Source organism: Oreochromis aureus, linkage group 14 (genome assembly GCF_013358895.1).
Source record: "Oreochromis aureus strain Israel breed Guangdong linkage group 14, ZZ_aureus, whole genome shotgun sequence".
In the NCBI taxonomy this organism is placed as follows: Eukaryota; Metazoa; Chordata; class Actinopteri; order Cichliformes; family Cichlidae; genus Oreochromis; species Oreochromis aureus.
Window position 1 is genome coordinate 386316 of NC_052955.1, and position 26645 is coordinate 412960.

The 26645-nt window shown below is 43.1% G+C and overlaps 1 protein-coding gene across 1 annotated transcript in view; it reads left to right on the forward strand.

Annotated features, from left to right (window-relative positions):
- The window catches only part of LOC116318190 (neuronal tyrosine-phosphorylated phosphoinositide-3-kinase adapter 2), a 97700-nt gene that overhangs the window by 55768 nt on the left and 15287 nt on the right, over positions 1 to 26645 (forward strand). The window contains 1 exon segment of the mRNA XM_039622296.1: positions 21960 to 22073. Within this exon segment, the coding sequence (XP_039478230.1) occupies positions 21960 to 22073 (114 nt within the window).

Sequence of the window (26645 nt, forward strand, 5' to 3'; positions counted from 1 at the left end):
CTGCATCACCATGAACAGCCGATGTGTCCGCCGACTGGGGTTGCATATCCCTGTTAAATTGTTCGGGTAGTGATAAAGACAATACATTCTTTTCACGGGCACCTTGTCTCACAAGCGTAAGGTATCTTTGGAGAATATCGCCATATTTTTTAGCCTTCTCATACACATCTATGTCAGAATCTTGTAACACTTGTAACATCTCCTTGTCCAACTCGTTCTGAGCCTGTTGTCTGATGCTGCCTGTGTGCTGCTGCTGCTGCTGTTGCTTTATTAAGTCCAACTGGTGTTGGGGCACCAAAAACATCTTTTGCACGTTTCACAATACAGCACGCGCTGCTGCAAGTTGTCTAACAAATCATACAGCATGAGTCTGGCTTGTGCAGTGGTCATGGCCCCGACAAAGACATTAACGTCCTTCACACGGGATGCTCTACCATCAGCGTGGCGCCACTGCACCATTGTGACGTCGTCAGAGATGAAACAAAACTGACGCACGTCGTACTGGTCGCTAAACATTAGCTGGCTAAATCTGGAAGGGTCTGTAATGAGCTCAGATGACGCCATGTTTGACCTCATGCTGAAACGACCCCATAACGAGTTTAGCAACAGCTTGTTACAGTTACGAACAGCTTTATTTACACAAATCTTGGATGGGTCTAGCATTATTCCCTCCTCATAATACTCATCTATGTACTTCTGCTGTTCGTCAGGTGTTTTCACGTGTTCTGGATACCCCGAGGCCTCCTGTTTAAGTTTTAGAAAGGCTTTCACCATCCATTCATCCATCCATTCGCTTCCGCTTATCCTTTCCAGGGTCGCGGGGGGCGCTGGAGCCTATCCCAGCTGTCATAGGGCGAGAGGCGGGGTACACCCTGGACAGGTCGCCAGTCTGTCGCAGGGCCAACACACAGGGACAGACAACCATTCACGCTCACATATTCACACCTAGTGACAATTTGGATTATCCAATTAACCTATCCCCTCAAACTGCCTGTCTTTGGATGGTGGGAGGAAGCCGGAGTACCCGGAGGGAACCCACGCAAACACGGGGAGAACATGCAAACTCCACACAGAAAGACCCCGGCCTGATGGTGGAATTGAACTCAGGACCTTCTTGCTGTGCGGCAACAGTGCTAACCACCGTGCCACCGTTCACATAGTCTTTAAACAATGTGTTGGTCTTATTGGGGAGATGCCACACCTCATCAATAGTAAGAACCCTGTATCCCTTCTCAACAGCTTTTTCAAGCTCAAATGAGACCCAAGTGCCTTTCAACACCCGTTCGCTGTCACTGTGCCCGCATGCAGTGTGCTGGTTCTGGTCTTCAGCACACATGCTGCAGAGTGGAAACATCAGTTTGCTGTGGCACCTGTAGGGAAGGATGGGGTGAAAAAGACCCTTAGGTGGGAGCACTGTGCATTTAACAAAGCCGAAATAATTTTCTAGCTTGTCGAAGTTGGTGTAAATGACTTGAGGGTGTCCTACAGAATAGTCTTTTTTAGACTGCACTGTGGGATAGAGACTGGTGAAGTCGTAGTAAAATATTTTTTCATCACCTGCAGTCTTGTGGTACAGCTTTAGAGCATTTGTGCGACCGCCAAAAGGGCGTCTCGGGGATTCAGGCGTTCTGTCTGTGTGCATGAAAGCCACAACTGTGGGGTCTGTCTGCTTCAAGGCAGCCCATTCACATTCCCACATCACTATTACGCTCAAACTGTGTTGTGATCTCTCTGCATCCACTTTGTCACAAAACATGCGATGCAGCAGTCCATAGGATGCTTTGCTGACAGGATTAACTTCACTCTCGGGGTAACATTGAACACAGCCGTGGTGAAAACATCCTGCAAATTCATAAGCTGTATTACTTGTGGGGTCAAAACCGTCCACAAAATACGGCCCAACCCTCTGTTCGCCTCCTCTGAGAGCCTGTTTTACCACTGTGTTGGTGGTGTGGGACACGTATTGAAGCCATTCGATAGAGACCTTAGAAAACGTCTTATTCTGCTCAACGTATGCCCCATCATACATGAGAGCGAGCGTCTCTTATTAAACCCCGATCCTTTTGTCCCCATGATAGAACAGAGAAAACCGACTCATAGTGTGTTAAAACATTTATATTTCTTTTTATTCAATCATCTTCTGGAAGACAGAGTCCTGCACAGCTCAAATGCCAGTTGCAAGAGCTCTAACATTAGAATCATAAACTGTGTCTCATATAGGTGTTATTTTGGTACTTTACACGTCACTCAGTTTCAAACATTGCTTATATGGAAAGTTCCTCTTTTCTGTGTCTTTTCTATTAATATGCCTGTGCACTACAACTTCCTGTTTTTCAGTCTGGCTGAGCACTTAGTTTGTGAGTCAAAGGTGGCCTTGCTCTACAAGCCTTCATTATTAAAGTACATAAAACAATCTAATGAGCAGATACACATTAAAAATATTTCTTTTGTCCCTGTCTCTGGGCAGAAACAGCGTTTTATACACACCCATACTAAATGCAGCCAAGGTGGTATACGTGAATGGATCAACTTGTGTACAACCCAGTAGCGTGTCACGATATATGCTGCATGCTTTACGCAGGACATCAACATCATTAACACAGTAGCGCCTGAGTTCAGCCTGAAAATCAAAGGGATTCTGTGAGGCAACCTGGTACCATTCCATGAATCGCACCTTATCGCTTTCAGACATGTGCTCATTAGCCGTAGAAGGAGGGGTCTGGGTACGGGCCCACATAATGCTCATTATCCCTCGTATTAAACCTGTGTGGGAAATGGCCCTTCTGCAGGTCTTGAAAACCTAAAGCAGAGGGTATTTTGGCAAGGCCCATGGGCAAAAAGCTCAACGAATCAATCCACCGCTGGTCATAGTCCCGGTCATGCATCAAAATCACACGGCTGCCGTTCATTATGACACTAGGTGTTATGCTCTGTCTGACAAAGTACTCCAGGAGTATGTAATTATCAAACCCAGATGCATTATGTGCTATGAAAGTGTACCCATGAAACCTTGGGCGTCTATAATGCTGCACAAACGCCTCCACACACTTTAATGTATTAAATGTGAACTTATTGCCCTGCAGATCAGACGCACACACAAAGTTAGCCTCGTGTTTACCGTTGTGGTACCTCATCTCAAAATCATATAAAATGTATTTATCGCCAGGCTTCTGTTTTTCAACAGGCTGTATGAAACACTGATGGTCGGAGTCTCCTGCTAACTTAGGTTCACGGCAGTGCTCGCATCTAGGCTGTGCACATTTGTGTGGCAATTTCTTGGATTCTATATATGTGTTGCCGCAGTGCATGCAATGCTTCATATTATCACAGGGAATCATGTTGTGTTTTAATTCTGATAATTTGTGTTGCTGGTAACAGTGTTGTGACTTGCAGATGCGGTTACAGTTGCTGCATTTCACTGTGGGACCCCTGTGGTGTTGACAGAGTGTGTAACAAGTGTTACATCTATGTTTACAGCTGTGGTGTAATGGTGTATTATATGTACTGTAACAGAAATTACACACATAGGAAGCCCCCAAAAAAGTGGGCGGGTTTAAAATCAGGTGGTACTGTTGATTATGGAGATACATCATCAACGTGTTTGTGTTTGGCTCTTCATGTGTGAAAAAACATTCCAGGCGTTTACGCCCTTCTGTGTGGTAATAGATTACAATCTTAATGTTGAAGTGCTTCTCAAATTTGCTGACATCAGAGAAGGATACTTGCTGTGTGTCGCATAGACCTACTTCAGCATGCATCTGTTTAGCTGTAGCAAGTTTTTCAACCTCAGAGGATGTTGAGTTTAATGAATGTGTTATGCAAAGGGAGAAGCACAAATTGTTGTGTGTGTTGTTTGGTGTGTATAAATGTCTGCCTTTTTTTGAGAGAATCTCATCATAAGGGATGTGCGCCAGTCTTAAGCGAGCCCCGCCACTACTGTTCTGAGCTACCGTGACAATAAACTCTAATTCATCATCACCGATAGATTCATCATTACTCTGCATAACTTGTGCAATTTGATCGAGAAACAGATCCGGATCATACCGATCATCAGCGTTTAAAACAGCCTGAACATCTGAAGCCAGCGAGGGGCCACGCAGGACCACGTTTAGAACGCTGCCCTGTTGAGATCCAGCTACAGCTCTGTCTCTCACATTGGCTAAGCACTCGCGCAGGCACTTGTTCTGGATGATCGAGACTTATACCCCTAAAATCAAGGCGCTCACGCAATTCGCGAGTATTAAAATTAGGTATCTCTCTGATGTCTGGCTGAGAGCGCCTGCCAGACCCTGACTGCACAACAGGCTCGATTACTGCAGTATCTGGTTGTGAGAAATTTGCAATGATTGACGGGGTGTGTGGTGTTGCACCATCATGCGCCCGGACACGCATGTGTGGCAGAAGTATTAGTAGAAGCGGTAACAGGCTCAATAGCAACTGCAGCAGCAGCAGAGGTAACCCAGCTAGGTTGTGCATCAGACACAAAATCACCAGCAGCAACAACAGCAGCAGCAGCAATACGGTTAGCATCAGTAACAACAGCGGTCCGAGCAACAGCGACTGGACAATCAGCATTATTAACAATAATAGCCCCAGCAGCAATAGCAGGCGTAGGAACAGTCTGACAAGGATGTGTATCAGATGAGGCTGATGCAGGCACACTATTAAGTCTAGCTATAATAGCATCTAAGTCATAACATCTAACAGGAGTGGAGGTTCCGTTATTATGTTTAAATAATTTATTTGGAGGGTCCATGGTCTGGATTTTAAAAGTCAGGGATTTAAAATTCTGGTGCAGATGATGTCTAATGTACTACACACTTTGTTTATGAAGTTGGTAAACTCTTGCCTTTGTTCCTGTGCAGCTTGGTGGTATTGATTGAGTTTAGCTTCAAGCAAACATAATTTATCAACTATTGAAGCTATGACTCTGTTCAGCAGGCTGACCATCTGCAACATTCATGTAAGCATCATATGCCGCTGATATTTGAGAGTCTGTTGTGCCGTTTTCTTCAAAATCTATGTGTGAATCGTTGCTATTTCTGGCACATTCTGGGGTGGTGGGTATATGAACTAGATCGAAATCTGATATACTGTAGTCAAAAACATCAGAGAAATCACGAGGCAGCCACTCACTCGGGGGTGTTGCAGGTCCGGTGATGAAGATCGGTTCCGACTCCACTGTTGCACAAAGCTCCGGGTTTTTGTTGTTCTGGGAGGTCGATACTGCTTAAACATTCCAAAAACGTCAGGGATCGTTCGGTGTCCTGATCATTATGTGGAGGGGTACTGTGCTGCAGTCTGTGAAGATAGACATGTGTTAAAACATTTTATACATGTCTCTACCCATTTCAAACAGAATAAGTGTGTCTCCCTCTCTCTTTTTATCTAATTTATATATGCCTATGCTTACCTTGTAGTGTGCGTTATTCCGGACGGTCCTGCTTCTCCACACACACAGTTCTCTGGCGTGGCTCTGTATGTCAGGGTTCCTGGGTCGCTGACCCAGTGTTTTCAGTTCTGTTCATGTTCAGTTTAGTTTGCCACATTAATGTTCTCACTTCCTGTTTTTTCCCATGTCAGCTTGTGTCATTAGTCAGATTATGTTCAGCCCTGTACTCACCCGTTTCCAATCATTGTCATCATTCAACCTGTGTATTTAAGCTCCTCGGTTTCACCAGTTCTTTGTCGTGTCATTGATGTCCGTGTGATGTTATGTTGTCATTCCCGTTAGTGTTCTCTCAGTTCAGTCAGCCATTCAGTTATCCAGCCAGTCAGTGTCCGTTCACCCTCTGTTCATCCACTCCTTATAATAAACCACCAGTCTTCACCTATCTGCGAGTCCTGCGTTTGGGTTCCTTCTTCCTCGCCTCCACACAAAACCTGACACTGTATGTGTAAAACGGTTGGTCTTAGAACATTTGTAATTGTTTAAACCCATTTTTTTTTTAAGAAATACACAACTATACACCCCATTGTATACACACCTGTTGTAAAGTTGGGCTCTGTGGTCGCGGTGTCTGAATGTTTTCCTACTCAATTTGTTAAGCCTGAAACAAATCAAAGAAAAACTCTGTTATTACATAATTTAAAACAATCGTACGTTTAAAACATACATACGTTTAAAAAGCCCGTAATTCTGTACACACCTTGTGCCTGTTAGAGAACTCGTTCCAGCTGTAATAGCAGCAGTTTCTGAAGAAATGGGTCCTGTGCCGTTCTCCCGAACTCCTAAAAATTAACCTTTTGTTTTAGGAAAAAAAATAGTTTGAATATCCTATAATATGTTAACATAACACCTTTAAAAATACAATAATAGGTTTTGTTTTACTTACCGTTTACGATGTCCATGTTATAAAGAACGATGTTAGTGTTGATGATCGCAAAGAAAATGGTGTGCTCCGCAGCGGATCTTGACGGGTAAATGGCTAAGGGTTTCGGACTCTGAGCGTGTTTTATATAGGATGGGTGTTTCCAAAAAGAAGGTATGGTAAATGGCCTGTATTTGTATAGCACTTTTACTAGTCCCGTCTAGGGACCCCCAAAGCACTTTACATACCCAGTCATCCACCCATTCACACACTGGTGGAGGCAAGCTACAGTTGTAGCCACAGCTGCCCTGGGGCAGACTGACAGAAGCGAGGCGGCCATATCGCACCATCGGCCCTTCTGGCCAACACCAGTAGGCGGTAGGTGAAGTGTCTTGCCCAAGGACACAACAACCGAGACTGTCCGAGCCAGGGCTCAAACCGGCAACCTTCCGATTGAGCCACGATCGCCAGCCAATTTAAATGAGACCCTTCAGGGCTTTTGCCTTCTCAAGGAATTACAAATGAGCCGATACTTCAGACAATAGGCGGGGTTCCCGCCCGACTGCTACACCTGCCCCTTTTCCCTTTTCCCTAAGGAATTTCAAAATACCGGCCAATTTAAACAATAGGTTGGGCCCTTGTTCACATGGTACTCTCAACAACTAAGTGATACACCTATCTTTTACCTTTTCCTGAGGAATCACAACAATTAAGTGATACCTGCAGTGGACTTTTGCAATCCTGAACAAATTCAAACAATTAACCAGCTGTTGAAAAGAAGGAGCGGGTCTGTGCGACTGGTTTTAGAAGTATCACTGCAGCGTTTATTTTCTAAAGGGCTGAATGTTATTTGCGACCATCTGTTGTGTTAAAAACTACTCTGAAACCATGAAACCATGAAACCCCTTACAGAAGAAATTCATGTTTGGTCCGTTTTTAAAATAAAAGGCATGCATCGCTGCATGCTGGGACATCAAAATCACAAAATGAGTGTGATTAAAACACATTTAGTTTGAAAAGAGTGATGCTGGCTGCTTTGGGGGAAAAGGTGACATCGTGTGCAACGTGTTTTAGAAGTAGGCCTATAGCTTCTATTTTCTAAAGGGGCTGAATGTTATTTGTGACCATTTACTGTGTTAAAAACTAGCTGGCTCTGTCTCCCTCTTAGTTCAACATTCCGAAATCCCGATTTTTAAATAAGATGATCTCATCAAGAGAAAGAAGAAAGAAACCCCAGTAGATGCGTAAAAACTAGTTAGATTAAAACTAGTGGTTTGATTAAATGAAACGCTTGTGAACAGGCTGACATTGCCCATTCAGAAGAAATTCCCATTTGTGCCGTTTTACTTCGCACTGCGAAGTAAAACGCCTTCCACTCCGCCCCCAAAACAAAGAATTGCTTTTGAGAACACATATGTCTGCATAACTGAATGTTGAGACACGCCAAAGCAATAAAAAATAGTTTAATTAAAAACCCTATGGTTTGATTAAATTAAAACCCAGTTAAAAACACATGAACTCATATGACCCCACCGACGCCCTGTGTTTTCCACACATGAACTCGCGTACCCCGAGCACACCTGAACGCACATGCGCACATGCACGTAACCGGTCAAACAGGTTGTCAAACCGGTTTGGTTGGCCGCCATTTTGAAGTAGTGCCATCGTATTACTACTAGAGTCTACAGCTTTCTACTCCCTAAGGACACTAAATTTGGCTCAATGTTTACATATATACATACTCCACTAGCCTGGTTTAAATCATACCTGTCTGATCGCACTCAGTTCATTCAACTCAAATCCTTTACTTCTCAGCCCTTTCCTCTGACCACTGGCGTGCCCCAGGGATCTGTCCTGGGGCCCCTTCTTTTCATTATCTACCTTCTACCGCTTGGACATATTTTCCGTAAATACAATATCCAGTTTCACTGTTATGCCGATGACACCCAGCTTTATCTGTCCACTAAACCTGATTCTGCTCTTCCCCCATCCTCCCTCACCCTCTGCTTAGCCGAACTAAATTCATGGTTCTCTTCTAATTTTCTTAAACTCAATAGTAATAAATCTGAGCTCCTCTTAGTAGGCACTAAATCAACATTATCCAGAACCAACAGTTTCTCTATTACTATCAATAACTCTCCATTTCTTCCTCTGTGAAAAGTTTGGGTGTCATCCTCGACAGTACTCTATCTTTCAATTCATACATTAATAATGTCACTCGGTCTGCATTTTTTAATTGCGCAACATTAATCGTCTCCGTCCTTTTCTCACCTCACATGCCACTGCCATTCTTGTCCATAGCCTTGTTACTTCCCGGATTGATTATTGTAATTCACTTCTTTTTGGTCTTACTCAAAAATCCATCCACAAGCTTCAACGCGTCCAGAATTCTGCTGCCCGTATCATCACCAGGACCCCTTCTGTCCACCACATCACTCCTGTTTTGCAGCAGCTTCATTGGCTCCCGGTCAAGTATCGTATCAATTTCAAAATACTCTTGTACGCATTTAAAGCTATTCATCATCTCTCTCTCCATATCTCTCTGATCTGGTTAACATCACCGCCCCATCTCGTTGTCTCAGATCTTCTTCTTCCTTTCACTCTCCGTCCCCTCCCCTGTCTTGTCACCATGGGGAGCAGGGCTTTCAGCTGCTCTGCTCCTCGACTCTGGAATTCCCTACCTCCTGATTTAAGAAATATCTCTACCTCCTCTCTCTTTTAAGTCCCAACTCAAAACCCACTTGTTCAAAATAGCTTATCCCACATAACCTCTCCACTCTGCTATTTTAAATTTGTTTATGTTTTATGATTGTGTAAACTCTTTGCTTTTATGTTGCTTTTTACTCTACTGTGTACAGTGACCTTGAGTGTTTTGAAAGGCGCTTTCAAATAAAATGTATTATTATTATTATTATTATTATTATTATTATATATGTGTAAAAAGAAAATGTACGAGCTGTGATAACTGTGTCTGATAGAATGAAGATCAGACTGATATATGAAATATTCCTTTATTGGGTGAGAAAATCAGACCATGTCATAACTGCTTTAAGTCATACAGAATAGATATCAGAGCCTTAAACAGGCTGACTTCTGCTAAATGGGTCAAACTGGGCAGAAAGTCTACAAACACATAACATCCTTATAGAATATGATGTAACACTATAGATCAACTTAGCTCAGAATATATAAAGCATATAAACAATTACAGCAATAGGATGCAACAAACACAGCAGTGCTACTAATCCAAAATACTCAAAGCTTCATAGAACTGAAACAAACATTTATTTTAGCTCCATCCTGCTGCTGATACATACTTTAGGTTTCTGAATATTAAACTTGTTGCTGCCTTTCATAGTGTGTAACTTGAAGGCCCTGAGTACTTTCTCCCACACTGAAAACACTGGGATGATAACATTATTTGAACATTACCTAATAAGACTGATTCAGGACAGACAATTAGTTATGTTAAACTTTCCTAGCAGTCCTTCACAAACAGGGAACAGTCTGTCTATTCTCTCCATCTGTCAGCTGCTGCTGGCTCTTCCTCCTCCTCTTCCTCACACACTGTTGAGTTTGTCCTGGTGGATCATCAGGGGTGCAAAGCCTCACAGATGATGTGCAGCAGTGGGTCCCTCAGTCTGTCCTCACTCTGGACACTTGCAGTCGTCACACATGGAAATCAAATGTGTGATAAGCTGCAGGATTCAAACACAAGTGTAACTTATAAATACATGTTCATACTTTTATTCCACAATCAGAGAGAAAGAAACAGAGAGAGTGCAGGACAGACAGACAGGTGACAGTCTCAGGTGTACACACTGCTACAAAACAGCACAAGAGAAGGAGGATTTAGTGTTTGTGTTATTACGAAGTGCTAAACAAGAAGAGTTCCCAGATGGTCCAGTGGACACATGTGTGACTCCTGTGATTAAAGCATCTTTCTTTCAGCTTAACGAGTGAACCGTCAGCTCGCTCAAACACACGTTAAAGTCCGTTTGGCTCGACACCACCGAACAGAGGCAGCAATATAACATAGCTAACATTAACAGTGCAGTGAATCCTGCTTGTGCCGTCATATTCAGGACTGCAAACCAAGCAGCATCACTGACTTTCAGCTTGTTGTGTTTGTGGATATATGACTGACTTTAATTATCCATGAAATCATCACATTCTCTGTAAGATTAAGGTCAACTATATACATATTTAGAAGGCTTTAAAACCAAGTTACCGCTGAAAGTACAAACATCACTAATGTCACATAACTTTGCTGATATGTAGCCAAAAGTAATGTTTTAATGTTCTTCGTTATTAAACATTTGCACATAAATAAGTGATTTGAATATTCAGTACTTACTTTTAAGAGTTTACTCTTCGGCCGCTCCGCTTCAGCCATCCGCCGTTTTTTTTCGGCTAAATTATCCACACCCACCGCCGCACTATGAATTCTGGGATATGTTGGGCCACGAAGGATACACCGACCCATCATTCAAATTCAGGGAAATGAAGGACCCATTTGAGGCTGCATTTGGAGCAGCCTTCAAATTGGGGCAGCCTTGGTCTCGTCGCTGTGATGTAACCAGCCTTAAAATGTGGCCTTTAAGGCTGCAGTGTCACAATGTTTGAAACGGACTCATGCACAGACCAGGAATCCTTGGCAAAAGAGAAAGTGTCTTTATTTACAGTTAGACACCAGGTGAGAATATATATACAGTGTGGCAGGGGAAAGGGTCCGGGGCTTCAGGGTCCAGGGGGAAACAGGGATTAATGCTATACACGCTCTCCTCCTCAGTAGGTTCCAAACACGCACACACTCGCTCGGGTCCAGGGCAGATCTATATGCACACACAGAAAGAAGTCCAGGTTAGGAATAATCTCAAAATCACAGATAAAGACTCAGATTCAGATTCAGAGGAACTGACGCTGATGGCTCAACAATCCAGTGATCAATGACACAGGCCCACCATCATAAATAGTGCTCCAATCAGCTGGGATCGGCTGCAGGTGTGACGGTGAGCACAGGTGCGTGGGCCAGGGGCGGGAGCCCGCAATGAGCACCACCCCAGCAGAGGAGAGAGAGAGCACAAAGGAAAATACACAAAACATGTTGCCAAACACAGAGTCAGCCGGTGAGGCACGGGAACCATGACATGCAGACCCTGAATTGGGATACAGCCCTTGTTTAGTTGGGGTCTCCGTGCCTGTCTTGTATTTCCTGTTTTACTTTGAAATTCTTGTGTCCTGTGTTTTCAGTTTTGCTTCCTCCCCGCTTTGTTATGTCAGATTAGTCCCAGCTGTGTTTCCCTCCTGTTTCCCATTCCCTCATTACTGCCTGGTGTGTTTAAGCTCTGTGTTTTCCTCTGTCCATTGTTGATGGGTCTGTCTAGCACAGACCCGCCGCTGGAACGAGACAATTTTAATACAACAGCAAAAAGCATTAGACACCAAGCAGGCAAAGTTCTTTATGTTTCTCGTATACGAGGGAAACCAACTGGACAAACGCCATTCCTTCGCTTGACCCCAGTTGCTCTTGTCTGCTCCCTCGTAACACTGCTCTTTTATTGAGGTTACATGAATATACATAGGCTCATTAACATATGATGTCTTACATAGGTATACATACAAACAAAGAGTACCGTCTGTGTGTGTGTGGGGGGGGGGTCAGAATGTGACCCCATAAACGACTTCCCTAAAACTGCTGGTCTGGAAGTCCAGCAGTTCATCTAAACAAAAGGCACTTATACTAAAACAGATATAGATGTGTGTGCTATACCATATATCAACAAGAAAAGATACGACCTCTTCCCATGACCCTAGGATCTGAGTGTGTATGCCAGAACACTCTGGAATGCACACAAAGTCTTTGCAGACAACTAAGGATCACACCTCCTATCACTACACAATCAATTATACACCTCTAAGCATATATGGTTAAATATTTCTAAGCATAAATGACAATCAACAATATAACCCTGACAATTGTCACGTCATTAACTACCCCCTCAGTGCTGTGTGTGCCCTCTGTGATGCTGATTTCCATTGTTGCTTCTCGTCAATTTCTAGTTTCTAGCTTCTTTGTTTCTACTTTCCTGAGTTCTTAGTTTTCTAGCTTCTAGTTATTATGTTGTGTTCCTTGTATTTGGTGTTCGAGTTTTTACAGTGCAATAAAAGCTGCCTCCTTTAGTTCACTCCTTGGTTTCTCGTGAGGCCTGCATTTGGGTCCTTCATCCTGCCTGCCACACAGCAAACCTTGACAATCTTGGCTGATTTGCATTTCCCACACTCACAGTATACTGTATATTCCTAGATAGCAAATTTACTCTGGACCAGATCTGGCCCAGATGTACCGTAGGCTCTGTAATGGATCCACAAACTGGATCCCAATCAGAGTCCACTCGCATAGCAGAATGGATCAAAACCAGATCAGGATCATAGATCTGGAGCAAATCAGTTCTTGTATCAGCTCATCTGGCCAGGATTCACTTTGGATCTGTTTATTGTGGCTTGTTGCCGTTTGTTGTGGTCATTAGTCCAGAGCTGACCACAACAACAACTACTACTACTACTACTACTACTACTACTACTACTACTACTACTGAGTATAAGTTAACATTGTACCTTCTAATGTCTGGGTAGAGTGTCTTAAAAATCACACTTTCTCTCTGATAAACAGTTTTATTAAATTCTCACACCTCATGAGAGTTTATTTACTAAGTGTTGGAGCTCCACTTCAAAGAAAGTTTTAATGCCAGCTGACACCTAACGGTGGAAAAAACAGCAGTTACTGTCAAAAAACTCACCTTGTGACATGGACGGTTCTCACTTGGAATATTGAACACTTGATATAACACTGACAATGAGCAGCACAGCCACTGCGCAGCGGTCCAACACAGTGGTTTACTATGCATTTTCATACAACATGTGAATGACACAAAATTAATAGTTTCATAATATGAAAATACTAGTGCTGTCAGCTTTAATCTCATTACAATGACGCTAACGCCATAACCACAATACTCTGTTAGCGAGTTACCCTGGATCGCCCTGTGCGTGGGGCTGAATGGTGCTAAAGCGTTAACGAGCTAACCATGCTAAAGCAGCACAACGTCGCCCTTCTCAATGTTAGAACATAACTTCAACCATTTCTGACGAGCTTGGAGTGTGTGTAGATACTCTGTTTTCCAGCGTCTCCAGAAGTGGTCTGCTAGGTGCTGGACATGCTGCCATTGCTACACCAATATGTGAGGAGTATGGAAGGTTGAAATCCCATGTACAACCATGATTGTTCACATACCTCTGTACTTTTGAGTCTTTTACTGCTTTGTGGTACTCAAGTTTGTTGCAGGCACCAACAAAATTAGTCCCACAGTCAGAGTGCAGTTGTATTCATGGGCTACAGATAGCAAAGAATCTTCGGAGACAGTTAATGAAGGATGAAGCATCCATGGACTCAATCACTTCTATCTAGAACAGCACTTGGACAAGTAAATAGCACTGCCCAGCACTTATTGTAGGCTAGTCCTCCTCTTGTGCGCCTTGCAACTACATTCCAAGGCCCAAAGATATCCAGGCCTGTGGAAGTAAAGGGGGGAGAACTAGGGAATCCCAAACAGTTCAATTCAGGAGGCCGACCATGCAAAAAGCAGCGGCGGAGGCACAGGCAAAGTAAGTCCGGAAGCCGGCCGCATGGAAGGCAGCGGTGGCTACACAGGTGAAGGAGGTCCAGTGGCTGGCCGTGAGGAAGGGAGCAGAAGTGACGTAGTTCAGGAGGCCGACCACGACAGCGTTGATGTCCAGCCAGTGCTCCAGAAGGTGGCCGGCGAAGTTGAGAAAGTGGCTGTAGAAGAACAGAGCATGCTGGACCTGAATGTGCTGTCTGAGCAGGTTGTAGACCAGATGACGTCATGGTGGCAGCAGGACCAGACGAGGCAGCTGCAGGAAGCCGCAGGTGGTGGCGCTGCAGGTGGTGGTGCCGCAGGTGGTAGCACTGCAGGTGACAGTGTGAAAGCCGCAGGTGGTGGCCAGCAGAGGCAGAAGGCTGGACAGGCCCCTTGTACCCTCCAGTGGAGACAAACGAAGGCTGCACAGGCCCCTCGAACCCTCCAGCGGAGACAAACGAAGAATGGACAGGCCCCTCAGACCCTCCAGCAGAGACAGGCACAAAACCAGCAGGCCTCGAGGTCCTATGACAGACACGAAGGTGACTGAAGCTGCACAGGGCACTGACTCTGCCCAGGCAGCGCTAACATGGTGCAGTTCTCAGGGGGCTTCTTAGCCTTCAGGGATCCAGAGTCAGCTAAGGGCTGATACCCAGCCTGTGGGGAGGCCCTGGAAGGAGTTAATATCTCTAAAGTAGCCAGTTCATGGGAAACACCACAGGTTAAGATGAAATTTTCTCCCTGCATGGAATGAATTGGCGAGAATGATGGCCGAATGGGTGACTGAGCTGAGGGCAGCTGAGCAGCTGACTGAACTGAAGGCTGCTGGGCAGCTGACTGAACTGCTGGCTGGGTGAGAGCAGTCTCAGGGAAAACAGTCTTATTGACGGCCTCAGAAATGGCTTCAGAAAAGGGAGTCTCTGAGGAGGAGAGGAGGAGAAGAACTGAACCCTCCAACAGACCGGGCTGGAAATCTTCCGTCGGACTGGGCAGATTGGACGTAGTGGCTGGGTGTAGATGTAAAGTATTGAGGATGAAGTCCTGAGCAATCGGGGAAAGCGATCCCAGTAGCCACGGAAGGCCGTAAATCAATCGCTGTAACCGGGCCTCCACACTCTGTCGAGCATATCCACACTCCTCCCCTGAATGATCCAGCCACAGGTTAAGAAGTATCTCCACATTGTAAATAATGTCATCACGAAGCTCCTCAGAAGGGTTAAGTGCTGCTGGGTCTATGGTTGTGAGTTTGTACTGGAGGTTGAAAGTAGGACCCAAAATGCAGGCACCGTCAGATGCAGGTGAACTTTCTTAAACCGGTAAGTGAAACAAACAAAAACGTAGCAGGCAAGAAACAGAAGCTAAGGAACCTATACTGGGAGAAACTAACAAAACACCAATCTGAAGCCTGAAACAGGGATGCAAGGAGACGCAGGGAGATTACAGAATGAGGCAGGGAAAGAACACAGATGAACCAGCAACGCACAAGAGAAAACACAGGGCTTAAGTACACACAGGGCAATCAGGGAACGGGAGACAGGAGGGAGACACGGCTGGGATTAATTGGACATAACCAGACAAGGGGAAGCGAAACTAGGAACACTGACGAGAGAAACGGACCTTCAAAATAAAACAAGAAGCACACCGACAAAACTCTAAACACGCAAACTTAACACAGACTTGGGAGACAGAACACAGGAACTTGAAATGTGGAACAGGAGAGCACAGAGTACACAAAACACTAGGGATAAACACAAACAACCCAAAATAAACAAAACCACAGAATATTAATCAACTTAAGCATAAACACAGAGTCCACAGACTCCGGATCATGACATCGCCACTGTTCCGGCTGTGTCAATCATCAAATTTGTTGAACTCGGTTGTGAACATACACATAAAAGCAATTCGACTCATTATACTGTAGATACATCCAAGCACCACTTTACTATCACAATAGAAGGTGACTGCATCAAGCTCCAAGTCCATCTCCTGGACAATAAGTTTCCACCGCTAGCACTGGCACACAGTTCTAATCTGGGTATGGTGTGCTCACTTAATGGTGCCAGTTTGGCCTTCCCTAGAACAAAGCCAATGTTTATCTGTCCTTCATTGGTTGTTGTTTTGAGGTATGCTACAACACCGATGGCTTTGGTTGAAGCATCTGAGAAGATACAGATTTCCTTTTTCTTGGCCTTTGAAGAAGAGTTGACCGTGTAAGCTCAAGGGATATGCAGCTGTTGGAGATCTTGTAGTGAGTCCCTCCATGCTTCCCATTGACTGTATTTCTCTAGTGGGAGTGACTCATCCCAGTCGCTTACTGAAGTGGATAGTTCTCTTAGTAGGAACTTTCCTTGAATGGTGATAGGACCTACAAACACAAGAGGATCGAAGAGGCTATTTACTGTGGATAAAACCCCACGCCATGTGAAAGGTTGATGGTTGGTCGATGCTTGAAAAGTGAATGTATCTGTAGCCACTTCCCAGCTCAACCCAAGACTGCGCTGTGTAGGAATAGTTTCTGCTCCTAGGTCAAGATCCTTGAGTTCTTTTGCATGGTCTTCTGCTGGAAATGCTCTCAGCACATTCATGCTGTTTGATACTATCTTATGAAGCCTTATATTGGACTCTGAAAGAGAGGCTTCTGTTCTCTTAATCAGGGAAATGGCTCCCTCTTCAGCTGATAAAGAGACTAGACCATCATCCACATAAAACTCATGTTCCACAAAGTGTTTGGTGTCTGACCCATGTTGCTTTTCTTGCTTCTGAGCTGCACTGGAATACACTGGGATCTGGAACCGCTGACCTGATCTTTAGAATTGACCCATATAAAAACCTGACCTATAAACAATGGTCAAATATATGTCACGAAAAATTTAAGAATAACTCTCACAAATTAAACTAGTGTCACACTGCAGCAACTACTATTCAGATCAGCAATCAACTCAGTCATCATCAGTTCAGTCATGTTGTACAACGTTAAAATATCAAAGTTCAAAGAATCAATGTTCAAAATTCACAGCTGTAACCTGCAGTAAGATTAAAGATTATCTACAAGGCTTCAAACATTTAGGAATTATAGTCACCATATAATTCACTTTTCATGGTAAACATTCATTACATCCATCAAATATAAACTCACTGCAACTCAAAGAAGTCCAGACGCTTTTCTTTGCAAACTCCTTTGACTATGATGACCTGGATGACTGAGAACTTTCACAGACTCACTGCATATATATAATCACAAATAAATAAGTGGATCATTCCCTTTTAAGAAATGGAATAATATGCAAATGCTTATCAGAAACTGAACAAAGTGCAAATAATCAGTTTCAATAACATGTAAACACAAGGACTCAGTCCACAAATAGGAGTATTAAAATAGATGTGCTTAATCCCGCTTGTACCATAGGCCTACTAGTACAAGTGGAAATACACTAAAAATTACCTCCAAGTATTCAATACTGAGCATTGTAAAATAACCGATTGACATCAAAAAATAAGCAGGAAGCAGCATAAAGTCTGCTTACAATTATCTCTCATAAACTTATTTTCGGCTGCTTTAAACATTTACAGCTTTTCCCAGGTTAATGACTTGGTTAACGATATAACTAGCATAACAACAGTGCGTTTCAGAGACACCCAACAACTGTACCCACACTCCGCACATCACGTGTCTAATTAGCCACATTTAGCTTACCGCCATCGAGTGGATGCTCAGCATTTACGTAACGCCACAGCTTGGTAAACTCTCCATTTTCATTCTGTCCTCTATGACAAAAAGTGCAATGAACAACCACTGAACAATATCAGTTTAAATGGTATTTTAATTAATTTTTCCAGCTTACCAATAACAAAGTTTTAGCCCGCCTGCTCTGTTCGGCTGGAGAAGCAAGAGACTGAAAACTTGGGAGCTGGTACTAAGGAGGGACAAGAGCTGCCTAGAGCTTCACCGATTGGCTGACACGAGAGGAGTGGAATAAAACAATAAGCTCTCATCAGAGCTCATCAACACTCGGAGAAACTTAACCCTTGTTTAACGGAAACAAATATATAATTCTGTGTCCCTTTTTTGTTTAAATAAATATACTGATCTCATTTCACTTTCATTAAACAAGGACAGTAAGAACAGAAACAATGAACATAAAATGTTTTACTTTTTCTTCTTTTTTGTTTGTCTAGGTGCTTTATTTTACGTTGCACTGCTATACACCATTGCATCACAGTGAAAAGACAATGCTTTTGAAGGCATAAACAAGAAAGAGGATTGCAGCGGATAACTACAGGAACCCTTCAACATATGTGAACCTGGTTACCCCAATTAACATGGCTGACTTCCTGTTCTGGGTCAAAGTGCATGTCACATTAACAAGATGTCTGTGAAGGTTCTCAGTCATCCAGGTCATCGTAGTCAAAGGAGTTTGCAAAGAAAAGCATCTGGACTTCTTTAAGTTGCTTGAAGACGTTTCACCTCTCATCCGAGAAGCTTCTTCAGTTCTAAGGTCAAATGGCCGAGAGTCCCAGATTTAAACCCAGTGGGAGTATCCCCCCAAGGAGGGACAAAGGACCCCCTGGTGATCCTCTAATCACATGAGCCAAGGTGTGAAAGCGGTGATTGGCTCATGTGATTAGAGGATCACCAGGGGGTCCTTTGCTTCTCGGATGAGAGGTGAAACGTCTTCAAGGAACTTAAAGAAGTCCAGACACTTTTCTTTGCAAACTCCTTTGTCACATTAACAACAATTTACAAGGCCCAGTAGGGGGCTCTAAACTCAAGGCAGAACAGACCTCCCAGCCCATTGTGTCACGGTTCTGGGTCAGTTTTGACCCAGTATTTTGAGTTTCTCGTGTCTTGGTTTAATTTTGTATTTTGGATTGTATTTTGATTCTTTTACATTGTTGACCATTATGAGAATTATAGGTTTCTGATTATTCATGTTTTAGGATTTGCTCCTTGGTTGTGTCTCATGTTTTGCATAGTTCAAGTTCCATGTGTTATATTCTGTCTGCCTCTCAGTCTGCGTCTTTGTTTAGTGGTTTCTTGTTTCCTGTTTTATTGTGAAAGTCTGTGTCTCATGTGAGTGTGTTCTGTTTTACTGATCCCCTGTCTCGTTAGTCCAGTTTCTCCCAGCTGTGTCTCCCTCCTGTTTTCCATTCCCTGATTATGTCCCTGTGTATATTAGCCCTGTGTTTTCCCGTGCTCGGTGTCGCGTCATACCCTCAGATCCTGCCTCTGTGTTCCTGTTTGGTTTCTTGGTTTGGTTTCTGTTTTTGTATTGGTGCCAGCAATAAAAGCTGAAGTTTTCATTTACATTCCATCTCAGAGTCCTGCAACTGGATCCTCATCTCCGCCTGGCCGCACACAGAGCCTTGACACATTGTTCAGCTAGTGGTGCTGGTTTCAGTCATTATACAAATGTCCTGTTTATAAGGGTGGAACCTGCAGTCAGCTGAGACTGAAGAAGTCACCTGATTATGATGAAATGTTTCTCCCACTGAAACGTCCAGATGAACAGATTCAACTCTATGGGAGTTCCTCACTTGGATAATTGAGCATCAAGACAATTACATTTAATTTTTAAATTGCAGTTCATCTAATGCAGCTGAAAAGTACTTAGCTTTACTACCATTTCTGAGTGAAGTTAGCTTTCATTCTTTTCTCTCCCTGGAAATGCAGCAGCTGTATCTTTAGCTAGCAACCCACTGCAAAGACTGCACACACACAGTTTGTGTGTTTGTGTCAGGGTTCTGGGTTTTCTGACCTAGTGTTTTAAGTTCCTGTGATTTTTGTTGTTTTGTGTTGTGAATTTTCTATTAAGTTCTCTTTGTTAGTCTATAGTTTATTTCTACAGGGACTAGTTTCTTGTGGTCCCGGTTTGGTTCCCTGATGGTTTAATAATTTCCCTCTGTATAGCTGACCCCTGTGTCTTCCTCTGTGTGTTTAAGTTTGTACAGTTATGTGAGTTCAGGTGCCTTGTGTCAACTCCTTACGCTCCGTGTTTCCCTCATCCTGTCATGTCTGTGCTTCCTCTCGTGCCCCTCTGTGCTCTCTCTCTCTCCCTCTCTCTCACTCACCCTCCAGTCTGTCTCTGTGTCCTCCCCGTTTTGTCACGTGTGTACTTGCCCTCACCAGTGTCTCCCAGCTGTTCCCTGTTCGCCCCGTGTATTTATTGTCTGTGCTCACCTCATTCGTTGTCGCGCCATCCTCTCACACTGTGTGTTTCCTCCGTGCGCCTAGTTCCCTGTGTTCCCAGTGTAGCTCCCTCGTGTCTCTGGTTTTTGATTTGAGTTTCTTGTTTATGGCTCCTTGTGTTTAGTTTAGTACCTATGTGTTTTTCCAGCAATAAAGCTGCCGTTTTGAGTTCATCCCTCCCCGCCTATGAGTCCTGCATTTGGGTTGACAGTTTGCTGATATTTGTTAAACTAATAAAAACATTGCATATGAAATTACCTGACAGTTAAAAAAAACGTTGCTCTCTTTATGCTTGCTCCTCTTCTATACCGCTATCCAGATGCTGAAGCACCACGGACACTGCACCTGCAGTTGCTACGGCCCACTTTAACTTACACATCTGGGACATTTGAAATGTGGTTGATAGGTTTGTAGCATAAACCTATTCGCTGGAACGTTCAAGACAATTCAGTTACACAGCAAAAAGCATTGAACACCAAGCAGAGCTCTTTATGATTCTCATATACGAGGGAGACCAACTGGACAAACGCCGTTTCTTCGCTTGACCCCAGTTGCTCTCATCCGCTCCCCCATAACACTGTTCTTTTATTGAGGTTACATGAATATACATTGGTTCATTAATACATACACAGGCATACACATGAACAAAGGTACCAGTCTGTATGGTGTGTGTGTGTGTGTGTGTGTGTGTGTGTGTGTGTGTGTGTGTGTGTGTGTGTGTGTGTGTGTGGTCAAGATGTGAACCTGTGAAGACTCCCCAAAGCTGGTGCCAGGAGTCTAGTGGTCCATCTAAACAAAAGGCTCTTATACTTAACCAGATACAGAGTAGGTGTCCTCCTATACCATAAATCAGTAAGAGCAGATATAACCTCTCTCCTGAGCTTAAGTTGTGTGTGCATGCCAGAGTGCTCTGGGAGGCACACAGAGTCTCCACAGACTACTAAGGATCAAACCTCTACCAACATGACATTGATTATAAAACTCTAAGCATATATGAGTAGATATTTCTAAGCATAAATGACAATCAACAATACAAATCTAACAGTGGTGCTCAGAGATTCCAAGTGCTCTGACACTCGACTCCTTTGTAAGGGTGGACATGGGTTTGCTTTGGTGAAAGCACGTCTTAACATGGACAACAAAAAGATCACATTAGATTATTTCCTGAGATAAAACAGACTACATGCCAGAAACGAAAGAGCAGGTCAGATGCACTTGTCTTTCACACCGACTATCTGAATGTTCATTGGCAGAATAAATATGACTGTCTTTAGGCAGGGGTGGAATATATTATATAGTATATTGTATATAAGAAGAAGTGGAGTGCAAATTGATAAGCTGCATGGTTTGGTTTGATAATAGCTTTATTGGGTCAAGGTCTGATGTCACAGGAGCTGAGTGTTTCTTTATTTCCTCTGCAGCTTCTTTTGCTGCTGTAGACAAACACCACTGATCCTTTCCAACACGCCCTAATGACTTTACATCAGATCTTTAAATCTTATCACAGGGATGAGTTCTGTGTCCACACATGTTAGTCTCATCACAGTCTTCGTTGAGGGTCTTTATCTCACAGTGGAACAAATGACTGCAAAGTGTATATTTACTCCCCTTACCTTAGTCTTAAAGTGCATTTATTTCTTACTCGTCCTATATTTAATGTTGTTCTTTTGCACTGAATGAACTGGAGCATCGTCATCTCGTCTCTCTATATACTGTACTGTATATAGCAGAGATGACAATAAAGTTTACTTTGACTGACTCTTCAGGACTTACTGAGTTAATGTTGTTGTGCCTCTGTAGGAGATGGCAAGTCCAGACATGACAGTAAAGACAGAGATGGACAGTCGAGTCCGGTTTCCAGCAGGATGGGGAGGTCATCTGTCAGTCCCACCATGATGCTGACGGGAGGAGGAGGTGAGTCAGAAAGCAACAACAATGACTTCATGTTTAAGGAGTTTAACTATGAAGAGAAGAGAAAGGTCTGCTGAAATTTGTGTCAGTGTTTCTTGAGAGAGAGAGAGAGAGAGATGTCTTTTACAGTTGTAGGACTCCCACTTTATGCTGCCATTTACAGAAACTTCAAGCCAAGTACAGTCAGCTGATGGACCGTGTTTTCTCTGATATTTTTATATGCAGCATAATTTCAGTGTGATAGATTTTGTATGTGCAGCTTGTTCCTGAAAGTAGTGAATGAAGCCCAGCTGTAAAGTTCCCGCAGTTCAGAATGAATGTGCATTAGTTCATGTGGTGATGCAGAAAGTCTCTAAACATTGTTCTACTTGATTCTGATCTGCTGAGTCTGTTTCACACTGCTGGACACACAGAACACAAACCCAGAGTACCTGTTCAACCTATTTCCTCTGATCTGATTTCCACATTTCTCTTATCAGGCTGTGGGTACAATGCAAGATTTCATGTTATCGAGGTAACCTCAGGGTTAACCCAGTGTTTTCCGTACTACGAATATAGTTCACTTTTTACCTGTGTATATGCTGCAACCTAACGTGCTCCAGATCAGCTTATGTACAAGATAGTAGGAGACAGGAGCGTCTAAAGGGTTTTAAAAGCATCTTGTTATGTTGTAAGTCAAGGCGTGCAACAAGAAATTGGCCCCGACTCACACACCACCCAAGAAAGAACCAAACAGAGTACCTTTTAAAGTGCTAAGCAGCTATTTATTTGCATGAGCAGTGAGCAATGCCAAAATAATAAACAAAACTCCCTAAAGGTCCCGATGCTTTCCTATACAAAGGAAATCCAACTAAAAGACAATCCCTAATGTTTTAAATGAAAAACAGGAGAAAACTGAATCAACAGAAATGGCTTTTCACGTGTACCAGGCTGCTGCAGTGAACAATATATACAGAGTGAAAAAGGCCCATAAATGCAACTTTACAAATCTATTTACAACATCAATGCTCTAACGCCAGACACACACACACACACACACACACACACACACACACACACACACAAGGTTATACTTGTGAATCAATTAGCTGAGTAACAGAAACATTAGTGTCAGCTGTTCACTCTGGTGGAAAGAAAACTTCTTTCTACAGCGAAAAATTAAACTTCAAATCTGAGCGAGCAGCGAGCATGCTGCCACGGGAATGTGACATTCACAGACAAACCCCTGGATCCCCCCACTGACATGACCACTGTGGGCAAACCTCCACCCGCCCCACTCCTGCTAAACAGATGACAACAGATTTAAGAGTGACAGGACTCAGTGCTGCTGAATCTTTGATTTTATTTATTTTTGCTGTGTTTTACTTGCATCTATTTGAAAGAGTGTAAACACAAAACGTGATTTTATTTTATATGCTGGAATATACAGCAACACATTTCTTCAAGTGCTGCATATAATTTAATTTTGCTTGATGCAATGTGCATAAAGTTAAAAGATTAAAACTAATGAAGCATTTTTAACAAGAGACTTTTTCATTTGATTCAGTTTTATATGATGGATTATGGAGAAAAAATAGAATTGGGCTGAAAGGTCTGTTGCTTTATTATGTATTCAGGTTGTGTATCATGTTTTTAAAAAGTAACTAAGTAACAAGTTACAAATTACATTTGAAATTAAGTAATCAGTAATGTAACAGGATTAGTTTTTTGGAGAAGTAATCAGTGATAAGTAACTAATTACATTTTTCAAGTAACTTGAACAACACTGGTCATGAATGGTGCATTGCTGCTGGTTTTTGTGCTTTATTGCTGGGACAGCAGTTTGCATGAAGACATGCTGTTTTGTGGAGAGCTACCAACACGAGCCATGACTCAGGAGGGTTTCCACTGCATTGACACCTACTTCACAGGGACTTCCGTTTTCTGGCAGTGGAGTAAGGTGTGTCAGCTATGAGCACCTGCTTAACTTTTTAAATTTTACTTCCTAATCCTCACTTTGCAATTAGACACGTATGTTTTCGGGCCTTTAATAAGTGTGACACTGGAAAGATGTCCAAGGCAAGAAGACAAACTGAGAAGAAAACTGCTGCTGAGAGTGGTGTTAGTGCTGGCCTAGCAGAGGATGCTGGTGCTGACCTGAACCCGGCGCTTGTCGCCTTGCTTGAACAGCACAGAACAGCCATAGCTGCGGATTTTAAGCCTACATCTTGATGTAATTAATGGTAAGCTGGACAAAATACAAGCGGAAGTTGTAAACCAAGAACTACGTATTGTTGAGCTTCAAAACAAATGTGAAGGATGTTGTTCAGTGCTTAGTAGTGCTTGAAGCTAAATGTAAAGGGGGAGAGAGGGGGAGAACAAACTTTTCAAAACTAAACTTTCTGACCTGGAGAGCAGAAGCAGAGGGCCGAACATTCGTCTGGTGGGTTTGCTGGAATCAGTGGATCTGGGTCCACGGCCAACTGAGTACTGCGGACACAAGCTCCAGTTCTATGAGGACTACAACGCTAACGTCGAAAATCAGCAAGCCCAGTGTAAGGATGTTATGGCCGAGTTGTATAGGAGAGGCCTCCAACCTTCCCTTTTCTTCCCCGCCAGACTTCGGATTACTCTTCCAGATAGAAATAACCGGCGATTGGAGTCAGTTGATGAGGCTACCCGCTTCATTTAATCCATTGAGGGAAACCAACGCTCTCCATCCTGAGGTGGATGTTGTAGCCGGTCAGTGCAGTCAGCTTAAATCACCAGTATAATGGGTCGGACTGGCCTGCTCGGCACCCTCAATCTGACTGATACTGTACAGCCGTGCTGTTAATATAGTATTGTGTTCTTTTCTGTTCATTTAAAGGAAAACTCGTATTTTGTTTGGTTGCTTTTGTTTTGTTTTGTTTTGTTTTGTTTTGTTTTGTTTTGTTTTGTTTCTCTTCTTCTTCTCCTTTAAATATGGGCCCTGCTTTAACTTTAGGGGTTAATGTTTAATGGTGAAGGTACAAAGCGTACGTGGTAGTGGTACAGGGGAGTACTTAGCTAGTATGGGAAGAGAGCAGGGGCTTAGGCGGTTACTGTTCAATGCAACCTGCTGGGGTAATATTGGTGGTTGATATTGTTTTAGTTTCCTTTAGATTGTGGCATGTTATTGTACTTTATTTCTCGGGTGGGGTTGGTTCTCATGTCTTTTTGTTGTTGTTTTTGGGCTGTGACTTTGTGACAAAGCTCTGCAGGTTGGATCCATTGTTGCTCACAGATAAACAATATGTCTTTAATATTTCTTCTAAAATTAAAACTTTTCTTAGTGAGAATGGAAGTCCTGGTATAGCAAACAGGATGGTATGGGAGGCTTTAAAGGTGTTCCTGAGAGGAGAAATCATTTCAGTGGCAGCATCTCAATCACAGTGTGCACAGTGGGAGCAGAGGCTTATTTCAGACCAGATTATGAGCATCGACAGGCAGTACGGTCAATCATCATGACTGGCGCTATACAAAGAACGCCTGAGCTTACAAGCCAAACTCACCTTACTTTCAACTCAGCAAGTGGAAAGATGTCTGATTAGTAACAAGAGTGAATTTTACGAACATGGTGGAAAGACTGGTAAGCTTTTGACTAATCAACTGCGCAGTATGAGGGCTCAACAAATCATAACAGGAGTAAGGATGGACAATGGAGTGATGACTACAGATCAGAAGGCGATTAATGATATTTTCTCTTCATTTTACTCTAAATTATATACGTCCAGAATCTACAGTAGATGTAAAGATTTGCATGACTTCTTTGAGACCATCCATATCCTTCATTTCCTCCACAACTCAGACGAATTCTGGAAGCTCCCATTACAAAACAGGAAATTCAGGTGGCAATAGCGTCCATGCAATCTGGGAAATCTCCAGGCCCTGATGGATTTTCTACAGACTTTTATAAAAAATTCTCGGACAATTTGGCTCCCTTCCTTTGCCAAGTTTTCACAGAATTGCTTGACTTTGGGGACTTCCTTCATCATGTTACCAGGCCTGTATAACAGTGTTACAAGGACAAGGACCTGACTGACTGTGCTTCTTATAGGCCTATATCTCTGTTAAACAAGGATGTTAAAATTCTGTCTAAGCTACTGGTGCACAGGCTGGAAAAAATTGCTATAATTTGTCCCGACCAAGCTGGCTTTATTAAAAATCAGCATTCCTTCTTTAACATACGACAACTTTTTAATATTATCTATACTCCTAACCAAGTTGTGCCTGAATGCTTTATTGCTATGGATGCAGAAAAAGCATTTGATAGGGTGGAGTGGGAGTATTTGTTTTTTACATTAGAAAGGTTTGGGATGGGCTCCTGGATTAAACTGCTTTACGCTAGTCCCACAGCATAAGTAGTAACTAACTGTCGCTACTCTGACTATTTTGGTGTATGTTGTATTGGAGACAGTACCACTTTCACCCGGAATCACCAGTTTGGGTCACCATGTAGTCTAATTCAAGGAGGAAAATTTCTCTACCCAGAACTTTGGACTCATCGCTCCCTCTGGCCCTGCCTTTACCTAGCAATCATAGAGAAGTCCAGCAGTCTCTTAGAATCTGGTCGCA